General features: G+C 36.4%; 2 protein-coding genes across 2 annotated transcripts; both read right to left on the bottom strand.

The window, feature by feature from the left end:
* Positions 1-4,977: 4,977 nt before the first annotated feature.
* On the bottom strand, positions 4,978-9,146 carry LOC145057881 (transducin family protein / WD-40 repeat family protein). Its single transcript, XM_079005797.1, has 12 exons — positions 8,831-9,146; positions 8,450-8,665; positions 7,176-8,366; positions 6,921-7,102; positions 6,591-6,822; positions 6,316-6,522; positions 6,062-6,190; positions 5,903-5,971; positions 5,680-5,802; positions 5,524-5,574; positions 5,252-5,429; positions 4,978-5,150 (listed from the first exon to the last, which is right to left on the bottom strand). The coding sequence occupies exons 1-11, from the start codon at positions 9,068-9,070 to the stop codon at positions 5,265-5,267; spliced, it is 2,805 nt and encodes a 934-aa protein (XP_078861923.1). The 5' UTR covers positions 9,071-9,146; the 3' UTR covers positions 4,978-5,150; positions 5,252-5,264.
* A 12,995-nt stretch (positions 9,147-22,141) lies between these two features.
* LOC145059656 (uncharacterized) lies at positions 22,142-22,785 on the bottom strand. Its single transcript, XM_079007469.1, has 2 exons — positions 22,764-22,785; positions 22,142-22,695 (listed from the first exon to the last, which is right to left on the bottom strand). The coding sequence occupies exons 1-2, from the start codon at positions 22,783-22,785 to the stop codon at positions 22,142-22,144; spliced, it is 576 nt and encodes a 191-aa protein (XP_078863595.1).
* Between the last annotated feature and the right edge of the window lie 2,148 nt (positions 22,786-24,933).

Below are 24,933 nucleotides of genomic sequence, written 5' to 3'. Positions count from 1 at the left end.
ATTCTATAATAAAAACGTATTGGATAATGTCACCAAGTCATTCTAAGTTTAGTAAGTTGGTTGTTGATATAGAGCTCTAAAGAAACATTTTATCATTTAAGTTTAGAAGAAAAAAACATAAGATCATATAAATTTTTTCTTCAATCTTGGTGATTGATCTATTTGACGATCTTGTGGTGATCGATCTATTTGCCAAGATATCGATTCTTTATTCTATTGTCTTGAATATCAAATTGCTATTAATTAAAAAACATCTTTGGAGCAAGAAGGAACTACACTCGGAAAGATACGTGTTCGAGCATGTTGAGAAATTTAAGACTTTCACAAAATAGTCATTAGACCATGTGTTATACTAATCTTTCATATTTCATTGTCACGTCAATGTCATATTATTTTTCGACATTTATATTTCATTCAATTTTTCACTCTATGTTATGTTACAAATCTTTTATCTTTCACTCATTTTTTTAATCTTTTTAATAGAAAAAACTAGAAAAAAAAGAGGAGAGAGAAGTTTCCGCCACGAGGGTGGAGTCACAACGGGATCGTTGTTGTACGAGCCTGTAATGGCCGACATGGTGTTCTGATGTCACAATGGCTAGTTAGGACTTTATTGTGTGCGGATGAGTATAACACTCCACCTTTTAAAATCTTTTTTTTTCAAGTTTTTATGTTTACTTTAGGTTTAGTTACAAGGCATGTGTTTGATTAGAAGTGAATAAATACACCATACGTACCAATCAATTTTTATAATTTAAATATATTTTTAATCTAATTGTAAGTAAGCATATTAATATCATCCATCGAGAACATTGTTGCCCACCTTTCACTCATGAATATGATGTCGTTTCTTGCATTCAAAATCATCCAAATGGTAACATAAACAAAAGATAATTGCAACTTCTAAAACCTTTTGCATCCATCACCCATATTCAAAAAATCTAAAAGATCATAACACGACCCAGGTTGCCCCTACTGAATCGAGGACCACTCCACAAGCCATTTCCAAACAATCAAGGTGAAGGAGCATGTGAAGAAAACCTGATCAATCAACTTAGAGCAAATGTAGTTTGGGTGGAAGTAGAGAAGATGGATTAAGGGTTGTCTTTCCTCGAGTAAGGCCTCCGTTTTAGTGAACGGCTCTCCTGCTAAGGAATTTGACATATCCAGGGGTATTAGTGTTAGTCAAGGTGATCCATTGTCCCCTTTTCTTTTTATCTTCTCTATGAAGGGTCTTCACATTTCTATTAAAGTGGCATGTGAGCTTCATTATTTTCGTGGGCTTTCGCTTCCTCACAATAATATCTCCTTTTCACATCTAATATGTGTTGACGATGTGATTTTCATTAGCGAGTAGTAGGAAATCAACTTTGTTAATCTCATTCGATTGCTTTGTTACTTTTTCTTTGCTTTGGGTTTGAAGGTTAATTTACATAAGAGTAAAGTTTTTGGGGGTTAGAGTAGATAGTGTTGAGGCTGAAAGACTTTCTAGTATCTTGAAATGTGAGCTCGCTTCTTTCCTTTTTACTTATCTTGGTCTTCCAGTGGGAACCAATATGAGGCTCGTTAAGCATTGGAATCTAGTGATTGATAAAGTCAAGGGGAATCACTCTAAGTGGAAGGCGAATTGTTTATCGTTTGGTGGAAGGCTTACCCTTTTCAACTCAGTTTTAATCAGCCTTCCTCTTTTTTGTTCTCACTTTTTCGGGCTCCGAGAAAAGTTGTCAATGCTCTTTATGGTATTCGTAGGAGTTTCCTATGGGGCGGAGATGAAGATAAGAGAAAAACTCAAGTCTGTGGCTTGGGAGGTAGTCAATAAACTAAAAGCTCTTGGAGGTCAGGTGTGGGATGTCTTTGAGTTGGCTAATTTGGCTCTCCTAAATGGTGGTGGAAGATCAAGAATGGGCATGACTCCTTTTGTACCTCTTATATCAAATCTATTCATAATATAAAACTAATTGATGGAAAACCTTTAGCTAAAATATCTATAAAAGGTGTGTGGCTCAATATCTCGCAAGTCGACATGGATTTTACAAGAAAGGGTATTGTGCTTACTGACTTTTTCAAAAGGAAGGTCGATATAGGAGATAATACATTTTTTTTGGAAAGATATATGATGTAGGTACATTTCCTTGAAAGATGTTTTTCCAAATCTTTACATGTTGGAGCCCAATAAAGATTGTTATGTTTTGGATAAAGTCTTAATGGGAGCTGATCGGGTGAATTGCTATAATTAGGGTGGTCAAGACAATTTATGAGGGGTAGAAAAGGTAATCAGTTTCTCTTTGACCAACCTTTTAGTTACATTTCAGATGTCAAATGATCATGATAGGTGGATATGGAGCAATTCTAAATGTGGGAAATTCTCTGTCAAGTTATTGATGTATGTTCTCCATACTTCTGGTGTGGTGGCTATTGTGGCTCTATTTAAGTGGGCGAATTGGATCCCTCTTAAGATCAATTGCTTCATTTGGAGAATTTTTCAAAGCAGGATCCCTACTTACACAAATTTCTCGAGGAGGGGTATCATTGTCTCTTCCGTTCTTTGTCCATTATGTACTCCGTAGATGAGCTGATTGATCACGTCTTCTTCACGTGCTCCTTCACCTAAACTGTGAATAGGTCTAAATTAAAAACAATTAAAAAAACTTGAGTGGCATGTATGGTGTATGTATCATCTTGCTTTTGTTCTCTATATTAATGCTTGAGCTTGAAACTCATACTTTTTTAGTATGTTTCTATCAATTTTATTTAATGAAATTAATTGAGAAAATAAGGGTTTTACAAAGAAAGCAAAATCACGACGCCACAATGCTTGGTTATAGCGGGATGAAAAACTCTAAGTCGCGGCACGACCTAAGTAAGGATTATGGCGTGACACCGCTATTTTCACAAAATCCTAAATCTCGAGTCTTGGGCCCTATATAATGACACTAACTCCTAGGGTTGCCTCATCTGGTAGCCTCCATTCTCCAGAATCATCGCCCACGAAACCCTAGACTTTATTTCTTGATTTCCTTGAGTTTTTGTCACCTTGATGTGTAGCTTGAAGGAGAATGAAGCTTATTTGGTGCAAGGAAACATAGATCCAGAGAAGATGTATCCTTCTCAAAACATTTTGGAGTTTTTAGTTGATGTGTTACTTGCTTAGATATAGGATTTGGTTGAGCATTTGTCACTTTTGGTCCCATCCTCTTGATGCTCTTGGAGTTTGGAAACTCCAGAGCTTTGTACTTGGTACTTGGTTCTTGTTGTCTTCTGGTGCTTTGGTGGAAAAAAGAATGCACGTTTGTGCTCTCTTGGCTCTATGCAAGAGAGGTCTTACCACTTATGGACTTCATTTAGACCTAGAATATATGGTTTTTTGCATGAGGCTTCCTCATAGATAAAGTTGGAAACAATATCCATTAAGACTACTGATAGAAGGGTTCTGGAAAGTTTGAACCCTTGTCTTAAGGGATCAAGTGCTTAATAAGAAATAGGAATATGCCTTGAAAAACGTGACGCAACCAAGGAAGATTTGCACCACGAATAAGCAATCGCCACTATTTTGTCGCCTAGTGGTAGCGACGCGACCATGAGTTGGGTCATGATGCGTTGACCGTTGACTTTGACTGGTTGACTGTTGACCATTGACTTTTTGACAAATCTGACTTTTGTTTAAACTTTAACTAATTCATCAAAACAAACTTTAATCAAAGCATTAACACCACTTTTCTAACCTTTACAATTCGAGCATTTAGCTACTCTGATTGGGTTGGTTGCGCTGCCTAAAGAAGACACTGGAGAGTCGTTGATTTCATGGAAATCAAAGAAACAAATTGTGGTTCACATTCATTAGTTAAGACAAAATACCATGTTATTGTTTTGACTACAAGTGAAGTCATATGGTTACATTTGCTATTGACTTTGGAATCTTCTCTCATGACCCTACATCATTGGTGTTTTGTGACTACAACTAACTATTCACATTGCATCCAATACAAACTTCCATGATCAACCAAAACATACAGAAATTGCTTGCCAATTTATGCAAGACAATTCTAGATCGTACTATCAAGTTGATGCTTATACGTTCTCAACACCAAACTAAACTGCTTCCCATTATTTTTCACGATGGCTCTAAAAAATCTCTACGAGTACATCTTGAGTGTGATTAGAGGAGACATAAATTGACACGACACGAAACCCGACACGAAATAAACGGGTTTGGATAAGATGTTTCAACTCGTTTAAGTAAACAAGTTGACACGACACGACACAAAAATTAAAAAGGTAAGGTTACGGTTGAAAATTTCAACTTGAATATGACTCGAAAATGATCCGTTTATTTATATGCAAGTTTTTTGAATTATTTAAATAAACTAGAAAGATACAAAACAAAAACAATATGTAAAAGAAAACATTTGGATTGATTCGTTTTGTAAAGTTGAAATGATTTAGCTGTCTAGATCAAGAATTTATTTTCAGTTTTTCCGTTCTCTCCCAAACTACACAATCCCTTTGACCAATCTCTCATCTTCATGTTCTTGTCTTCCGCCTCGCCAACTCCTACTCTTTCAATTTTTCATCTGAACTTGTTATGACTTCATCTATTATGTCTCTAAAATATTAGTTTTTCTTTTCCGCCTACCCAACTCTTACTCTTGCTACATGCTCAATCTTTTAACATCATATGACACGTCGTATTTTAAGGTATACCCCTAACACGAACTCGACACAAAAATAAATTGTTGGACATGACATGACACGACACATTAATTAAACAGATCAGGTTAGAATCAAGCACTTTTTACCCATTTAGTGTTTCGACACCAACTCAACACAATTGCCATCTTTAAGTGTGATGTTGGATATATTTATATGTACTCAAAGATAGTACTTGACTACTCAAATCACTTTGTTAGTTAACAAATTCTATTAGTTATGTGTAGCTTAGCATCTTGGGCAAGTTTACATTGTATATGTGTAACTATGTTTGTTTGCAAGGATAAGAAGATCATTTCATCATTTTACATTTCTTGTTTTCCAATTCTCCTCTCATAATACTATTGAACAAATATTTCAAAAAAAGGTACATTGCACAAAAGCACAATACTCTATAACATCCCACAAAAAACCAATAATTGCCTCAAAACTCCCATCTCCACCTACAAAATTTGGATCAACAAAATGTGTAACTTACAATTCCATAATACAAAAATATAACTTCATCAAACATTTACACATTTGTGTATTTCTGTAAACATACCAATCATTCAAACTCAAGACCACACATGTCCATCATCCTTCTTTTGCTTCTTCTTCTTCCTTCTTTCCCCTTTCATGTCCCCCCTTTCTTCAACGCGTTTTGACTGTTTTGCCCTTATTTCTTGCAACTTGCTCTTTGCATCTCGAAAAGGCGCATCAGATTTTGAAGCCATCAATTGCTAAAAACAAATCAAAGTTATTTCAACTTTAGCCAAATCGATAAAAATGTAATTTACAGATTTACCACATTACTCAAGTCAAAAAAAGTCAAACCTTAATGTGATCCATGGCTGCCAGATTGAATCCAAGAGTATCCTTACATTCCTGAAACAAAAAAGTCAAAATTAAGCTCTCTTTTTTTAATAACCAAATGTACAATTTGCTTAAAAAATACAAAATAAGTCAAACATAATATGTTGACTTTTGTACCTTGACTTTAGCATGAAGTATGTCTTTAAGAAGAGCCAAAAGAGGCCTTGTACTTGTGGTTGCAACTAACTGATTATGATGCAACTGCAATAACACTGTTGCAATCCTGCAAACTAGCTCAACCTAAACATTTTTTTTTTAAAAAGTTAAAAAATAATAATCATTAAAAGCTTATGATCTTTACTTCTTTAGTGAATATTATTAGAAACTTAATAATTTAAACCTTATCAGGATTAGAAGACCAATCTTTTAAATTTGATAAAAGCTTCAAAGCATCTGAAAACGGTAAAGCCTGCAAATATACAAAATCAATTACAAATTTATGTAATGATCTTTCATAATTCATATACAAATACATTATTTTTAAATTTTTTTCACTTACAAGTAAAGTTTGTTCCAAATCATTTGTATGAACTTTTGAAACTGCACGAAGAATATAATCAGAAGGAGAGAGCCCAAGCATGATAACATTTGACCTAAATTCTCCACCTTTTCCCTGTTTCTTTTCCTCCTAAATTTTTCAAAACCAATAAAAAGAAGTTAATGTGCATAGAAATATATATATATATATATATATATATATATATATATATATATATATATATAAAAGGAATTTATAACAAGATCCAGAATTACTTCATTTTCAGCCATTCTTTTCAATTCTTCAGTTGCAATATCTAATGCTTCAATAATCGAGTCAGTTCCTGTGAGGGTATCTTGCGTCTTTTTACCAGCTATAGCAACAGCACCTTCTTCCGGAAGCTCTTGTTGAGGTAAATATCTGTTTTCCAAATTCTCCAAATCAGCCTCAAACATTTCTTCCAATCTTTTCTCTTTTTCTTCCTGAAATTACATAAGCTACATATTAAGTAAAATGTAAGAATATGCCAAGGGCAAAATCGTAAAAATACCTCGAGAAAAAAGGGTTCTTCAGTCCGGTCCCACCGTCTTATTGACCTGTCATGAGACCCCGTGACTACAAAATCACCACGATCACTAATTGATAAACACCAAATTTCCGCATGATGCCCTTCTAGGGTTAAAAGTAACTCAAATTTATCAGCATCCCAATATTTTACCACACGATCTTTCCCAACTGTAAACATGTAATGTGTGTTTCGGACAAATTTTACCCCTGTAACACTACCATATTAAAAAAAAAGTAATCAATTTTATGAAATGAATCGATTTGTAGAACTATAAAGATTTTAACTTTTTTTACTTAATAGAGTAACACTTACCTATCAGCATGAGCAAAAATGGATTTGTGACAATCACCAAAATCCAATCCCCAAATTTTTATATTTTTGTCTGCGGACCCCGTTACAATAAGATCCCCATCAGATGATATATCCATGCACAATACTGGAAGCTTGTGACCATATAATGTAAGAAAAAACTTTGAAGTATCCATGTAAAACACCTGAAAGTTTTCAAGAAAATATTAGCAACTATTCAACTAATATAGAATAAAGAATCAAAAAGACATATCTAACCTTCACAGTGCAATCCAATAGTGCAATAGCAATATGTTTCCCATCAGGGGAAACAGCAACAACGATGACATCATCATTCATTGATAAGTTCTTCACAGTGGAAACCGTTAGATTGACCGAATCTTGACCTTGAATCTTTGTGGTTTCATATTCCCAGAACTTAACATCATGATCAGAACTACCTGTCACAAAACCACCACCATCTGATGTGGCGACAATTGATTGGATGGCTCCTGTGTGAGCTTTTACTACTTCAACTAAAGTGCCACTTCTTACATCAATAATTTCAAGATTGCCACTTTTTGTACCAATGACAGCGAATTTGTTCCCAGGAACAAATAAACTACACAACCCGTATCCTGAATCAATGGTGCGAAGGCAAGAACCAGTGCTAGGGTTCCAGATTTTGACAGAATTGTGACTTGTTGACATTAAAAGAGTGTTATCTGAACTAAGGGTAACACTTCTTACATCAGAACGATGCCCTTGAAGCTCAATGGAACTGGTTTTTGTAGTGGAATTGGTATCTATTGAATATATTTCAAGTAAATTGTTGTTTAATGATATTGCTAATGTAGCTAGTGAGTTTTTGGAAGTGATGGGGGAGAATGAGATGGAAGAGATTTTCTTGGTGGCTCTTACAGTTTGTAAAAGCTTAAATACATCAGGGACTGTAACCTCTGTTACCATGGTTAGGTTTGAATCTTCTGTGTTTCCATTTTCAACCATTTTAGAAGATTTCTTCTCTTTCTTTCTGTTGACTCGCCTTTTTGCTTTACGTTTTGATTCGGTTTCATCTAATACACGATATATCTCCACTGTTTTTCCTGCAGCTTGACAGGCTAAAAGCGTACCTGATTTGTTGAATCTTACTGTTGCTACGCGATCTTTGCTCTGTCTTTGAATTTCACCAAAAGGTTTTAGAATTTCCCATTTGTTTTCAATAGAAGAGTCTTTGTTGTTAGTATCTAGGTTTTCTTGCTTAATGGTGTAGAATCGGAGCTCTGAATCTGCTGATCCTGTGACTAAATACCTTTCTTCAGGATCGACATCTATGGACCAAACTTCACTGTGATGACCACCGATTATTTGTGTACAATGTTGGGTGTCAAGATCCCAAACCCTTAAAAACTTGTCCTTTGAGGAACTAACAAGCTTTTTACCAGAATCCAAGAAAGCAAGATCAGTAACCTACATTCCAAAAGCAATTGATAGAAGAAATTCGTAAGAATAAGGTGACAAAAACACTTTGATGGGTTTTAAAAGATATAAACCTGATCCCGGTGGCCACGTAGACGGAAAAGTCCAACTTCGCCAATAACATCCCATAGAACAATGTCATTGTCTTTGCTCCCAGATGCAAGTAATGATCCTGTTTTGTTGAAACGAAGGATTGTTGTAGCCCCTTTGTGCCCATTCAATGTTGTCTCACAGGTTCCTCTCTCACAATCCCAAATTCTTATACTTCCATCAGCATGCCCACTAGCTATCTGTGACAGATAAAAATAAATAAACACACGAGAAATCTCATTTTAGCGATAAGTAAGATGCTCTCAAAGCAAATTTGAGCTAGATAAGATAACAATACGGGACAAGTTTTGATACGCTATACACTAAATACGACATGTGCACGCGTTATAGGGAAAAGTAGGCACCAGAGATGAAGAAGAAGGCACGGCTGCAATGGAGGTAACGGCTAGAGAAGGGCCGCGAGATTGGGTAGAAGGTGTAAGCGTTTTGGCGCAGACGCCTTGACGGACATGCCAAACACCGACCTTCTCAAGAGCTGGAGCTAGTAGATGTTTACCGGAGGTGTCGTATGTGATGTTGGAATCGACTGAAGCAATCACTCCGAACGCCGTCGCCGGCTCATACCGGAGATACGACTTCACCATTTTGTTGCTTTTGCCTTGTTTCTCTTCTGGCGTTTGATGCGATTGTTTCGTTAGAGGTTTTTGGGTGCTAGGGTTTAACGGTTTCAGGTTTTGCGAGTTTGACTTATTTTGACTAATTAGACTCGGGCCAATATGGGCTTATTTAAACCCAAAATTAATTGGACACAGTTCACAAACCGGGTAGGTTCAAATTCAATTCCATCATCAACTAACTCACGGCCTCATGCTATCTATTTTATTTATTTTATCCAAATCTTTAGAAAAATCTCAATATTTACGGGAAAGTTATACTTTAGTCCTAAGAATTTTTTTTAATGAAAAATTTCTGAAAACCGGCAAAAATTTGCAGTTTGACCCTTTTTGACCATTTGAAACCGTAACCAAATTAATTTGAGACTATTTTGTAAACTAATCCAAAATATTATGACTTTTCTATAAACAAAAAATATTATGACTTTTCTGTAAACAAAAATATTATGACTTTTCTACAAAAAAAAAAAAACTTTATTATTATTAGACAAAATTGCAAAAATAGTCCCTATGGTATGCAAATTTTGGGGGTTTTAGTCCAAACTACGACTTTTTTTGGATTGATGGTTCTTTTGAGCTAGTTTCTTTGCATTTTTGGTCCCTCAGTAAACTGAAAAGACTATTATGCCCTTCTGATATATTTTTTATGATTTTTCTATTTAATTTAAATGAAAAATAAAATAATTACCTAATTTGGGGCCCACCTCTCTCTCTCTCTCTCTCTCTCTCCAGTTTTCTGTGAAATCCAAAAGGAGTCAACACCCTCCTAGTCTTCCAATCAACCCTACTATCTTTTTTTTTGTTGCACTATCAAGAAACGACACCACTATTTGTGGTCTTGAACCACCATGTTGCACCACCAAACATCATCCAACCTTATCCTTCTACATTATTCCTCTCGAAGACCTGCTGCTCATAAAACGAAGAAGGGAACAAGAACCGCTAAGGACAGCCACCCACGACTACCCACCATCACTAATGTTGTGGAGTTCCGGCCATCATCGCCACCACCAAGCTGTTGTTGTCAGGGCACTCCAACCATCACTAGTCACCGAATTCAATCACCACCAATCCCCGTAAAGGGTAAGCCGTAAACAAAGCAACAAAAGCCGTCGGAACTCCACCACTCGCCTACATCATCGCTCAGTGCCACCACGACCACGTCTCCGTTACTGTGAAGCTCCGCCGTCGTCAGCTGTTGCTTCCTCTTGACCCCTCATTGAACTCATCGGAGCAGTAAGAAAATGAAGTAGTCGGAGCTACCTTCGACTGCCATTGCATCCCACCACCACTGCAGTCTGCCACCATTACCTTGCTGTCATTGGTAAGTCTGTTCAAAATTATATGTTTCTCATGACAGTAAATCCTTGAAACCTGATTATATGAGCCAATAATAATCAATGAAGTGGATCGATGGAGAAAATCTTCATTCCATGTGGCAGAGAACAGAGCAAACATGAAGTTCTAATTTCATCATCTTCTTCTGATTCCATCCAGAAATTAACCCAAATCAAGTTTCTTTTGGGTTTAAAGTCGTCCCACCGGATACCTGCATCTGGATCTGTGGGCGGTGACAGGTGGTGGTGGGGACTGCCCACCACAGCAACGGCGGCGAGTAGTGGTAGCACAACAGCTTTGTTGCTTCCGTCTTCCCAATACAACGGTGATCGAAGAGGAAAAAAGGAACAAGGATTGGGGTTTGTTTGGGGTTGCTCAGATCAATAGAAAAGAAAAAAGAGATGGGGTGAGGCTAGAATGGTTCTATGGTAGGCGGAGATGTAGTGGTTCACGGTGGAGTTTGGTGGTCGAATGGAGGCTAGCAGGTGGTACGATGGCAATCTCCGGATTACCGGAGGTAGCAGCCCCTTCTTGTTCGTTGAAATCGGGAACGAAAGAAAGAAATGGGTAAACGACCCAGAAAGAGAGAGGGAGAGAGAGAGAGAGAGAGAGAGAGAGAGAGACTTTTATTTTTTTAATTAGTTCAATAAATAAATAAGTATTTAGATTTTAAAAAAATTGAAAGAAATGAGAAATAAATAACCTAAGGGTATTACAGTCATTTCACTATTTAGATGGACCAAAAACGCAATGAAACTAGCTCAAAAGGACCACCAATCCCAAAAAAGTTGTGGTTTGGACTAAAACCCCAAAAAATTGTTTACCACAGGGACCATTTTTGCAATTTTGTCTAGTTATTATTATTATTATTATTATTATTATTATTATTATTATTATTATTATTAAAAATATAAATAAGAATATTATTTTTTGAACTTGTTATTATTAATATTGTTACTAATACATATAAATGCATTTAAATGAAAAAAATAATATTAACGACATTGTTTAAGGGTGGAGGTGGAGGAGATGGTGATGTTTTTAGCATTGAAATCGTGAATGTCTGCTTGTATATTTTTACTTTGTATATGGCCATTTCACATTTGTTATTATTGTTTTCAATTCAGAATATTAATACTTAACAATTTTAAAGAGGTTGCATATTTGTAAAAATGTTTATAAATAGTTTAAGGTATAAGGGTTTCTCACTTTGTATATAAAATTGTTTAAGGTAGAAGAACTACTTTCCAAATCCAACAAATCCACTACAAACATCTACATAGGTAACCCATATCAAGATTCAAAAGTATTAATTACAATATATTGTTTAAAAGCATTCCATCGGACCTTCATTATGGGTATGCGTGTTGATGCAACGAGGGAAGGTAACTGCTTATGCTTCCCGACAGTTGAAGAGTGTTGAGGCAAACTATATTTTGCATGATTTGGAACAAGCAGTTGTGGTCTTTGCTATGAAGTTATGGCGTCATTATTGTTGGATTAGTGTCTAAGTCCATAACTATTTTGGTATGTACTTGACCCGATGGTGCATGGTCCTTTTGGGTTGCCTTCACCAAAGCAACTTGATAGGATGAATCATGGAGAGAAAGGATTAAATATGATTTATTAATATATTATGGGAATAATATATTAAAGGAGAAATCATATTGTTTAATTAATATTAGTCATGGATTAATTAGTAATTAGTTTTGTGACTAAAAGATATTAATTAAACTTAAGGGACTGGAATTGTAATTATAAGATAATTGTAATTTGGGCCATGGATTGCCTTGTATTAAGGAGTGAACGAATTCTATGGGGAAGCCCATAAGGAAATCGTCCAAGGCCTTAATTAAATGAGTTCATGGGTTGCTTAGGGCTTAAGCATCCAAATTAGGGTTTCCTTGTTAGATAACCCTAATAGCCTCACTATATATAGACCCCTTAAGGACCAAAAAACGTGGCTAAGCTTTGTTCTAGGGTTTCACACGTTTTTGGGCAGCCTCTATCCTCTCTCCTCTTCATCCTCTTGCTTATGGTGTTTGTGAACCGTTAGAGGAGTGACATTTGTGACTCTAAGCTTTCTAAAGTCAATACAAGGAGGAATTGGGATTGTTATTGCTACATAACAATCAAGGTAATATCTTAAACCTATTCTCATGTTAATATGATTACTTGAATGCTAGAATTAGGGTTTATAGTCTTGGATAACTTGCATGTACAATAGAGAAACCTAGATCCAAGAATTAGGGTTTGTATGAGCACATAGGATGTTCTTAGGACCAAAACCCATCAGTGGTATCAGAGCCTTGATTGGTTTCTATTGTATTGATGCATTATGTGTTTATTCAAGTTGCAAAATCGATTTTTGAGCCATCTTCCTGATCAACTCGGCGAGTACCACAGTGTACTCGGCGAGTAGGCCTCAACTCGGCGAGTACAGTGTGGTACTCGACGAGTTCGAGCGTCAGATGGAGCTATTTTCGGGATTTCTTGCTGTTTATCTTTGAGATACTTGCCTTTATCATATTAGATCAATATAAATTCGATTTTATGATATATATGACTATATTCTTGATCTAATTGAAGATATTTATCAATTAATAAAATATTTGTTTCCTATGTGATAATTGATTGATTATTTTGATTAAATTGGTAAATTATTTTGCAAGAAATCATTAAATAAATCAAATATGGATAATTATGTGATTAATTGTTAATTTAGATTATTTGTTATTTGATCCTTATGTTATGAAATGTTTCATATTTTCCCTTTTAGGTTTTATAGTTTAAATTTGACCTCAAAAGTTTTGTTGTTTTGAAATTTAAATAGTTGAAACCCTAATGTTTTGAAAAATGTTTCAAAACTTGCCCTCAAGTTTTGGAATTTAAATTTTGATTAATTGCTTAATTTTGATGTATATTTAAATTCTAAACCCTAATGTTTTGAAATGTTTCAAAACTTGCCCTCAAGTTTTGGAATTTAAAAAGTTGATTAAAAGTTTAATTACGAATGTTAAATTCTAAAACCCTAGTATTGTTTTGAAAAAGTTCAAATCACACCCTTATGGTTTTATTAATTATTTAAGGTGTATAATTAAAAGAGGTTTAATAAATGCATAAAGTTTTTGGTTTAAAATTTAATTGAATTAAAAGTATAATTGTTAAATTTGACCACCTAATATTTTAAAAGTGTAAAATACACCCTACACTATATATATAACATTAAAAGTCTAACATTATATATATGTATGAGTAAAAGTCAGTCTTACCGTTAGTAGGCCTTATTCACGAAGCTGGTCTATAAGGGGTGTTTAAGGAAATTGCCTATAAAATGGCGATTGAACGGGTATCCACTCTTACCCACCGCACTCTTGACTAGTGGAGGGTCGTTAGCCGAACGGGTAGGATAGGACGAAACCTTCCATTATAAGTATAATGAATTACTAAAGTAACTAAATGTTTTACAAATTCCCGATCTTAGTTACTTAGGCTAAAGTAAATTGATGCAATTCCATGAAATTACACTTTGTGCCCTTGCGAAGACGTTAGTGGAACGTGTGTGGTTTCCCGGCACACTAAATGGTTCTAAGCAAAGGTAGCAAAGGGTGACTCAATGTTTGTCATAGTTCGATGGAGCGTGTGTGGTTTACTGGCACATCGAATAGGTGACTGTAACATGTGAGGGCACCATGTAAGTTTGCATGGTTATTCACACCCGCTTTGTGATCCTCGGCATCCCAGTCACAAACAAGAGGGGCATATCGAGATTTAAACATGCCATTGAAATGTTCAATGAATCTCAAAGGATCTAGGAGTTTTCATAGATTTAAAACTTCAATTTCTTTTTCGTTTTCATGGTGGAAATTAGTGAATCGTCATTCACTTACCTTCAAATGTTCTGCAATTTGGGTTACGGCATCCCTCTCCCGAGTTGTAGAATATTGTGTTGGGTCCTAGCCTTAGTATCTCATTTGGGTGATTTACTAAGGACTCAATCAATCAACTAACTTGAATTCGTTTTCTCCCGTTTTGTAGATGTCAAAGTTCGACAACTATGGTTTTCCCAAATCCCGTGGAACAAGCTTTCCACATGAAGATGATATTCCACGATTCGATCGAGGAACAAGAAATCATGCTTCACTTCCTCCACCTCCTCCAATTATTCTCCCTAACCCACATGTTCAAAGGCTTGAAAAGTTCAAGATCACTCAAGCCCTTTTGGCAAGTAAACAAAAGAAGGAAAGTCGGTGTGTGCACACGTCCTAGGGATGAAGTCACACATTGATAGGTTAAGAATGTTGGGATCCGTTGTCTGTGAGGAAATGGCTGTTGATTGGGTTCTTCAGTCACTTCCTAACTCATATAGTGAGTTTGTAAGAGAATACTATATGATGAACCGCGATGTGACCCTTATAGATCTCACCTATATGCTTATTGCTGCTGAATCAGAAATGGTTTGGCGCAATAGAAAAGCAAAGTTGATTGGTGAATCTGACTTCAAGACCTCTATGGATATAGACAATGGCAACGAAAGACATGCTATGATCGAAAAGTTTGATCATAAGAGAAAGGCAATGTCTGAAGTAGTTCCATGTCATGTTTCAAAAGATTCAATTTGCTTTTATTGCCAAGAGAAAGGGCATTGGAGACGAAGCTGCCCCATTTACCTAAGAGATCTAAGAGATGGGAGAGTCGAAACGTATGGCTCTAATATAGGTAAAATCCATTAACTAACTCTTTTAAGCTTCTATTCTAGATTCTTAATACATAATGTGATAAGATTACAATTGATGTTTTGTAGGATCGAAGAAAAGAAAGGAAGCTTAAGGGAAGAAGTGAGCAGAATCTAACCGTGAAGGAATGGATTTCGATCGAATTTCTCGAAGATTAGATTCTTGAGCTACTACTTAGAGTTAGAATTAGATTGCTAAGAAAGATGTATTAGCATAGTTTTTCAATGAATTGCATTGTAAGGACAAATTTTTCGCAATAAAATAAATTTTGATTTTATTTATCCTTGCAATGGCGTATATGAAAAATTAATGTTTGAATATTTCTATTATTAGCAATAATGGATTTGGTTCTTATTATGTTATTTGTGGAAATGTCGAAGAATTTACCAAATAAGGAAAGTTTCTCATCGCCCAAGTTTCAATTGGAATCATGCAACTTGGTTGCACGATGAATGAGAAATTTCATATTTGGAAATTAGACTAATTCATTTACAAAGTGTCAAGTGAAGGACTAGGAGATCGAATACACAAAGTTGTGTGTTGATCAAGTCCACCATAAGAATAACAAAATATTCATCATGTGGTTTAGTAAATATGATTATACTTACAAGATTAAGTGTAATTCTGAATTGATTGAAAAAGTTTAAATCAATAGCAGAACGAATAAGAAGAATCAAGTAGGCAGAAAGATAAAAGTTTCTCCATTCTAAGAAGAAGGGAGAGTACCTTTTATGCTTTATGATAGGTCTTAATGATTAAGAACCATATCTCAATTGATCCTCTAAGAGAATCTTAGTACAATTGTATGTCTAAGAAGAGGAATCAAGAATTGAAGAAATGGTTAAATCAAGAGGTCAATCATACTTCGTTCCAAAACAAGTCTTAGAGTTAAGATTGCGACATTGAGTGATAAGTATTAAGAAGGTTTATAACATTCATCAAATGTGGAAAAGTTGTGATGTCTTGGATAAGACAAAGACCAACTAGGACCAATTTATGAAGTATTTTGATAAAAACTACACTAACTCTCGAATATTTGGTTGTCAAGAAATGTTTATTGACAAGAGAATCTTATATGTCAAGGAGTCAGAGGGAGACTTAATGGTCTTGAAAGGTTTCAAGAAAAAATCAAAATAGACCTTATTAATCATCACTAGCACACGAGTTGAGGTTTACAACCTATCGTGTTGACATTATTTTGTTTCTGTGCCATTCCAATTAAGTTAATTATGCATGTGAATTCTATGAGTTCTCATTTGAATGCATAAAAGGCAAGGACCTTGATCAATGAAAAGTACATTGATAAGAAAAGGTGAGCTGCTTAACTACTTGGAAGACATGGTGGGCAGCTGTGCTACCATAAGGCAAGAAATCAAGATTAAGGAAGTTCAGTCCATATGAGTTTGAATTTGTCGTAAACTTTGGTTTTGACAAATTCACATGGACAGGAACACATACACCGTTTAAATCTAAGTGTCATAAGATTTCCTCCTTCATGAAAATGATTGTGAGGAAATGCTTTCACTAAGAAAGATTTTAAGAAGATAGTGATTGTAAAATTGCATTCTCGAATTCGATTATGGTTACGATATCCCTTTCCATAATTTGAATTGTGAGGTTTGGCAATTGTTTAGACACACATATGAATTATCTAAGGCAAAGGTGTATAAGTTCAAGAAGCCTTGATAAAAGATTATCAAAACACTAAGTATTAGAAACATGAACTTAAGAAATTCAATAAGCATTGTTTTCTGAATGTTAAGCTGTTTCTGAATACATGTCAAAGCTAGTGGGAGCATAAGTGTTATGTTTATGATAATCATCATGATAGTGGGAGCATAAATGTTATGATTGTATGATTATTAAGGAAAGTATTGCAAGTTGGCAATATTAATTATAGAAAACAAGAGTCATTCTTTGCAAAGTTGTAAAGATGGAATAGTTTTTTGCTATAATTAAGGGAGAGAATATTATGCTTCATTTCAAATCTAAAGGCTTAGGTTGAGAAATGTTAATAAATTTAGTCAAAGGTAAATAGTGTGTTCTTAAAATTTCGATTATAATTACGGCATTCCTCTTCACAATTCGATTTTTGAGAACATAGCAAATAAAACATTATGCATCGTGTCTCATACGCTTCAGGTATAGGATCGATTGCAAATGCTTTAATATTTGACCATTCTAAAATTTTTCAAATGTCTAGCGCATTTAGAGGGAAAAGGGACTAGAATCGGTTTTGACTAAAATAATTAAACAACTATCAAAGGACAATCCAAAGTTCGACGAGGATTGGTTGCTTGTGAGTAGTTGGAAGCATGGTATTGAATGGACCATATCGACATTATTGTGAATAGAAAAGATTCTATTAAGAATGAGTTGTCATATGGAAAATATGGAAATGTTTCCATATTGGATGGACCATATCGACATTATTATAGATAAGATTCTATTAAGAATAAGTTGTCATATGGAAAATATGGAAATGTATCCATATTAGAAATTGAATATTGAAAAATCTATGACTAGATTAGAAACCTTTATGCAAAAGGATGTTCAAAGGAATGTACTTTGAGTGAGAGACATCATATCTAAGGAATTGTCTTGTAACAATCTCCGATAGAAGACTTTGTAATATCATTGGCAATAGTCTTTGTGACTTTGGTGCAGTGACATTACGAAAGGATCATTGCATAAAATGTTAGAATCTAGCATATTCTATAAGTAGCAAGAATTTGATATTCTTTCACTTATGAAAAAAGGATTTGGGGTTGTGAAATGAGAATGATTGGAAATGTGCTCAATTTGGTCTATTTCACAAAGTAAGAACCATAGGTAAACATTGTGTGCATGCTAAGAGCATGGGACAAGTGTAATAATTCAAGTAAAAAGTTGATTACCCGAAACGACAAATAATGAGTAATCGATATGGTGATAAATAAAAGGTGTTTTATTTATACTCAAAGGTTTGAGGCCATATGGGATTAGTATTATTCTTGTGTTTCACATTTGCATGTTTTGACTTCCTGAATAATTTAATTGGTTAAGAACAGTTAAATTATTCGAACGGGCCACGGTCGTTCATATGTTGGAAGTAGGTATGAATGAAGACTATCGTGAATTGGTGTGTGGATTGTCTAAAGAGCATTAGACATGAGCAAATCTTTGCTGCAACATTCATGAGTGCTTATGAATATGATTTGAGCATTGGATTAAACCCACACTCACTTGGATCACTCCATGGATTGTATCACGAGTGATTGGTGAGACGATAACATCTTATATTCTTGAAACCGAGATGTGTGAGTTGTATCTTGCGAATCGGTTGCACATTGATAATATGTAAACGCACTAGTAACTTGGTGTCACAAAACATATTGTTGTGTGTGATTCGGTGAGTGAGTGCAAGCAAGCATTGTATCAAAGTTTATCCGTTCCTTTTATCCAAAGTAGGATAAAAGCGATATCTTTGGGCCCCTCGATGATTTAGTGATGACAAACGTAAATGCTCGGCCGGGCTAGGGCTAATTTGATTTGTTTAATTAATCAGTCGTCATAAATCGGAATCGAGAAATAGTACAAAGAGAATGATTAGAAATCATGTCTTACGATATCTAGAATGGAAGAATATATGATCCCTTATCTAAAGGACACGCGTATCTGATAGTATCAGAGTTGACAGCGGCTTTGGAAAGCTACGATTGCAGATCAGGATCAGAAGTCGTACGCATAATAGTTATTAGACTTATCCAAGTGGGAGACTGTTGGATTAGTGTCTAAGTCCATAACTATTTTGGTATGTACTTGACCCGATGGTGCATGGTCCTTTTGGGTTGCATTCACCAAAGCAACTTGATAGGATGAATTATGGAGAGAAATGATTAAATATGATTTATTAATATATTATGGGAATAATATATTAAAGGAGAAATCATATTGTTTAATTAATATTAGTCATGGATTAATTAGTAATTAGTTTTGTGACTAAAAGAGATTAATTAAACTTAAGGGACTGGAATTGTAATTATAAGATAATTGTAATTTGGGCCATGGATTGCCTTGTATTAAGGAGTGGATGAATTCTATGGGGAAGCCCATAAGGAAATCGTCCAAGGCCTTAATTAAATGAGTCCATGGGTTGCTTAGGGCTTAAGCATCCAAATTAGGGTTTCCTTGTTAGATAACCCTAATAGCCTCACCATATATAGACCCCTTAAGGACCAAAAACGTGGCTAAGCTTTGTTCTAGGGTTTCACACGTTTTTGGGCAGCCTCCATCCTCTCTCCTCTTCATCCTCTTGCTTATGGTGTTTGTGAACCATTAGAGGAGTGACATTTGTGACTCTAAGCTTTCTAAAGTCAATACAAGGAGGAATTGGGATTGTTATTGCTACATAACAATCAAGGTAATATCTTAAACCTATTCTCATGTTAATATGATTACTTGAATGCTAGAATTAGGGTTTATAGTCTTGGATAACTTGCATGTACAATAGAGAAACCTAGATCCAAGCATTAGGGTTTGTATGAGCACATAGGATGTTCTTAGGACCAAAACCCATCAATTATCTATATGGAACGAAGTGTACGTTATACACTGACTTCAAAAATTTTACAACATATTCATAATCAGAAAGAACTGAATATGAGACAATGATGCTGGATGGAGTTACTAGATGAGTTTGATTATGAAATCAACTACCATCCGGGTAAGGCAAATGTGGTGGCTGATGCCTTGAGTCGTAAGGAACCAAGAACACCTTATCATCTAAAATGTGTGGGTTTGGTGGTGGTTCTTAACATAATTAAGAATGTAAGAAGTTCTCAAACAGAAGGACTAAAAGATGTGAATGTAAAGGATGAGATAATGATTAAACAACAAGATCAGCTTGTGGAAGAAAGTAAAAGACTAAAGACCTTTCGGGGGCGACTATAGGTTCCTAAGGTTGGAGGTATTCATGACATATTTGTTGGGTTTTGAGCATTCTAACACTCATATGATGTACATGCAACCCTAAATACCTTGGATCTATGTTTTCTCTATTATACATGCAAATATGAATATTCAAAGGTATTGCCCTAACTAACATACAATCTTTGATACTTGGGGTAATAAAATAGATAGAATACATACCTTGTTGATGTAGCTTGACTCCATGAAGCTCGAGAGCCTAGTGCCCCAAGTGTGACACCTCAAATGGTTCACACAACATCATCAACACTTGGAATAACCATGAGAAGAAGACACTCATGCTCAAATCGGCTAGCCCTCATATATGTATCACTAGTGCCGATTTCTTGAGCCAAAGGGGTACTAATATAGTGTGCACATTAGGGTTACACCATGTAAAAGATGCTTAAATAGGGGTAAAACCCTAAAAATGAGGGTTTATAGCTAAAGGGAGTATGCTCGGCGTACTCAAGAACCACCAGCGACCTGACAGCCATTACGCCTAAAGCACTTAGTGAGTACGCCCCGCATAGTTGACCAAGCTCCAAAACACTTAAACTTCATTTCGCCATAACTCCATTGATTTAAGTCCAAATGCATCAAACTTTATATCAACGGAAAGGTGACGAGAATCCCTACACTTACTTCTAACAACTCACACCTGCCTTAAGACTTCTCGAACAAAAACTCAAAATTCATAAAGGCCCAAACTATCAAATTACAATTATAACCTTGGGCTCTGAAACATAATCAAACACTCGGATCACTTAATCTATAATACCCACGTCTAAAAAGGGCTAACTCTCTCTTCCCCCAAGGCCCGAAGCCTTAAGATAACTGATGATCGGTTCATGGCCCCGAATAATGAAGCAATTCAAAACCGAGTTTTACATCAGTGTAGATCGTACACCTAACACCATACAGATAGTGCCTCCGGATCTTGAGGGCAAACACCACAACCCCCAACTCCAAATCACATGTAAGGTAATTTGCCTCATAAGGCTTCAACTGCCTCGAGGCATAAGCAATCACATGTCCTCTTTGCATAAGAACGACTCCCAAAACTTATATAGAGGCATCACAATAAAACATAAAATCATCCATACCCTCGGGAAGCATGATAATTGGGGCCTCGGACAATCGCTGCCTCAGTGTCTCATAAGCCAAATGTTGATCGATGCATCACTGAAAGGTAACATTCTCCTTTGTCAAGCGGGTCAATGGCACAACAATCTTGGATAAATCCTGGATAAATCTCCGATAATATCCCGCAAGACCTAGGAAGCTCTGTATATCATATGGGCTTCTCAGAACCTCCCATCGTATCACAGCCTTGATATTGGTTGGATCAACTAATATACCCTTTTGGTTGACGATGTACCCCAAGAATTGCACCTCGTGCAACCAAAACACGCATTTAGAGAACTTGGCATAAAGTCTATCCCTCCTCAGAGTCTCCAACACCACCCATAAATGATCATCATGCTGCTCCTTGGTCTTGGAATAGACCAAAATATCATCAATAAACATGACTGTTGACCGATCCAACATTGGCCTACATACCCGGTTCATGAAACCCATGAACGTTATTGGCGCGTTGGTGAGACCAAATGGCATCACCACATACTCGTAATGACCGTAATGAGTTTTGAAGGTCGTCTTCTGCACATCCTCGTATTTGACCCTCATATTATGGTAGGTAGATTGCAAATAAATCTTGGAAAACCAAGATGCACCCTGAAGCTGATCGAATAAGCCGTCGATCCTCAGAAGTGGGTAAGGGTTCTTCACTGTCAGCTTATTTAACTACTGGTAGTCAATGCACATCCTGTGTGAACTGTCCTTTTTTTTTCATGAACAAGATCGGTGCTCCCCAAGGTGAGCTGCTTGGCCAAATGAATCCATTGTCTATTAGCTCCTAAAGATGCGTAGAATAGTCATGCATCTCTAGTGGTGCCAAACGATACGGTGCCTTGGATATTGGAGCTTCACCAGGTACCAGATTAATTCGAAACTCGACCTACCTATCGGGAGGCACTCCTGGAAAATACTCAGGAAACACATTGGGAAAACCCCAAACAATGGGCACCTCACTCAACGTCGTTGAGCCCTCAACCCGAGTATCTGCCACATAAGTCAGAAACCCAGAACAACCCTGTTGTTGATACATCATGGCTCTCACAGATGAATAGAGGGTTGGCCCATGCGAAGTTCCCTCACTAGGAATAACCATTTCTCCCCTACTTGGGGTTCGAACTCTCACTAGCTGGCACTCAAAATCAATCATGTCCCCATTGGGACCCAACCAGTCCATCTCGATAATAACCTTCGACCCTCGTAGAGGAATCGACACCAAATCAATAGAGTACTTCTCGCTGAACAGGTTCAGGATGCACCTACGATGAACCCTCGAAGTAATCACAAAACGATAATCAACAATCTGGACCTCCAACGGATAATCCAAAATCCCAAGAGCATCACTAAACTTCATGTTGAGCACAAGAGATATAAAAGAGTGGGTAGCACCCGAATCAAATAGAATATGAGCAGTCATAACATTGACTAAGAAAGTCCCTATACAAGATCAAATATAATAAAAGTACAAATAAGGAAATCAATAAAGATATAATAAGATTACATACCTTTAACCACATATTGTGACATCCCCAAAATCACGGCCAAAAAAAGACCGGTTTGTTTATGCTTTGTTTAAAAATCAGAGTAACATTTTAAATAAAGTGTGCGGAATTTGTCCCAAAACAAAATATGATAAAGATTTATCAAAAGCATTTCCATAGAAATGTATTTCATTAAAAGACTTGGGATGTCATGTTCGTACATATCAAAAGCATAAACAGTACAATATAAGCCTTACTACATTATTTCATATCTACATGCCTATATTCGTAATCACTCGTCCAAACATCATATCTATGCTCAAGCACCACTACCTGTAATACATAAAACTGAGTGGGTCAGGCTTGGGAGCCTGGTGAGCACATAGGGTTTTCAACCCGCAATAAATAAGTTATTAGCTTTATTAAACCAAACAAACCCGATTACCCGTTCCCGTTATCCTCACTTTACGTCCCTAAAACATCTAACACAAGGGACCTAGTCTAAGGACTATCATCGGGATGGACACTACTGCTAAGGGGATTCCTCAGCAATAAATGTCCTTAAGGCAACCATGTGGGGGATGGAGTACATCTGGTGAGCACACAGTTCAAATAAACACACAGTTCGAATAAACACCAACAGGTTGCGAGCCTGCTAGTGTTCCACTGGACTGTCTAGAATAGTCCGTGGTCGTCATTTATACTCCGCTAGATGACTGGATCATAACTTCTTCGTTATAACTCGGATTTCGGCGTTCCTTATATGTACGGAAACCTTGAGATATATTCTACAACTTTATTTAGAGATATTGGGCTTATCTCACACTTTAATTTTGACGCTTATTTTTATTCTTTATTAATTATACATTTATAATTAAATAATAAACACATAAACACACATAATTCACATAATACTCAAATATTTCATCTTTATTACTTCAAAAAGAGTTACAATAGTTGACCTAGACTATTACATTGACAAAAATGCTTAGCCCTGAAACCCGGGCGTTACAATTCTCTCCCCCTTAGGATGATTCCGTCCCGGAATCATGCATCAGCAAACAGATGTGGATAACGACTCATCATGTCATCCTCTGTTTCCCAAGTGAGATTCGGCCCATTCGAATGTTTCCATCGGACTAGCACTAAGTCGACCATCTTGCGTCGTAACTTCTTAGTCGTACGGTCAACAATTGCCTCAGGCTCTTCGATCAGGCTTTTATTCTCATCCATCTTTAACTCTGAGATTGGAATTATGTCGGGAACATCTTCCGTGAATTTCCTCAAATAACACACATGGAAGGTGTTATGAATACCATTGAGTTCTTCGGGCAACTCCAGCTTGTAAGCTTGGTTCCCAATCTTCTGAAGAACTTTAAACGACCCAATAAACCTTGGACTCAACTTCCCTCGTTTCCCGAATCTTATAAGTCCCTTCCACGGTGAGACTTTTAGCAAAACGGAATCCCCAACTTCGAAGGTCATCGGTCGTCTTTTCTTGTCAGCATAGCTTTTCTGACGATCCTGAGCTGCTAACATTCTTTCCCCTAATCACCTTCAACTTTTCAGCAGTCTCGTGGACTATCTCGGGGCCCATAAACAACTTTTCTATGGCTTCAAGCCAACAAGACGGCGTACGACACTTCTGTCCATACAAGGCTTGGTAAGGTGCCATCTTGATGCTCGAGTGAAAACTATTGTTGTAGGAAAATTCTACCAGAGGTAAGTGCTCATCCCAATTCCCTTGGAATTCAAGGGTACATGCTCTCAGCATATCTTCCAATGTCTGAATCGTTCTTTCACTTTGACCATCAGTTTGCGGATGGTAAGCCGTACTCAAACATAATTTCGTACCTAATTCCTCTTGTAAACTCCTCCAAAACCTTGACGTGAAACGACTATCACGATTTGATACAATCATAAGAGGGACACCGTGAAGTCTTACAATTTCCTTCACGTAAGCATTTGCGAGCTTATCCATAGACCACTTCTCGTTGGCTGCTATGAAGTGTGCACTCTTGGTGAAACGATCCACGACTACCCAAATCATGTCGTGTCCGTTCTTCGTCCTGGGCAGTTTAGTCACAAAATCCATGGTGATTTCTTCCCATTTACCCATGGGTACAGGTAAAGGTTCTAAACTCCCATACGGTTTCTGATGTTGCGCCTTAACCCTTGCACATGTTACACACTC

The sequence above is a fragment of the Lactuca serriola genome, chromosome 6 (genome assembly GCF_051521515.1).
Source record: "Lactuca serriola cultivar US96UC23 chromosome 6, Lser_US96UC23_V15, whole genome shotgun sequence".
Classification (NCBI taxonomy): Eukaryota; Viridiplantae; Streptophyta; class Magnoliopsida; order Asterales; family Asteraceae; genus Lactuca; species Lactuca serriola.
Note: the sequence above shows the minus strand (reverse complement) of the source record. Positions and strands in the feature narration are given on the sequence as shown.

Excerpts from the sequence above, each read along its gene's own strand:
- LOC145057881 (XM_079005797.1), bottom strand. The coding sequence starts at position 9,070 with ATGGTGAAGTCGTATCTCCGGTATGAGCCGGCGACGGCGTTCGGAGTG. Across the intron at positions 6,823-6,920 it reads ATTTTTGCTCATGCTGATAG|TGTTACAGGGGTAAAATTTG; the intron begins GTAAGTGTTACT and ends TTAATATGGTAG. Across the intron at positions 5,972-6,061 it reads ATTTGGAACAAACTTTACTT|GCTTTACCGTTTTCAGATGC; the intron begins GTAAGTGAAAAA and ends GTATATTTGCAG.
- LOC145059656 (XM_079007469.1), bottom strand. The coding sequence starts at position 22,785 with ATGTCACAATATGTGGTTAAAG. Across the intron at positions 22,696-22,763 it reads GTCACAATATGTGGTTAAAG|GGACTTTCTTAGTCAATGTT; the intron begins GTATGTAATCTT and ends GATCTTGTATAG.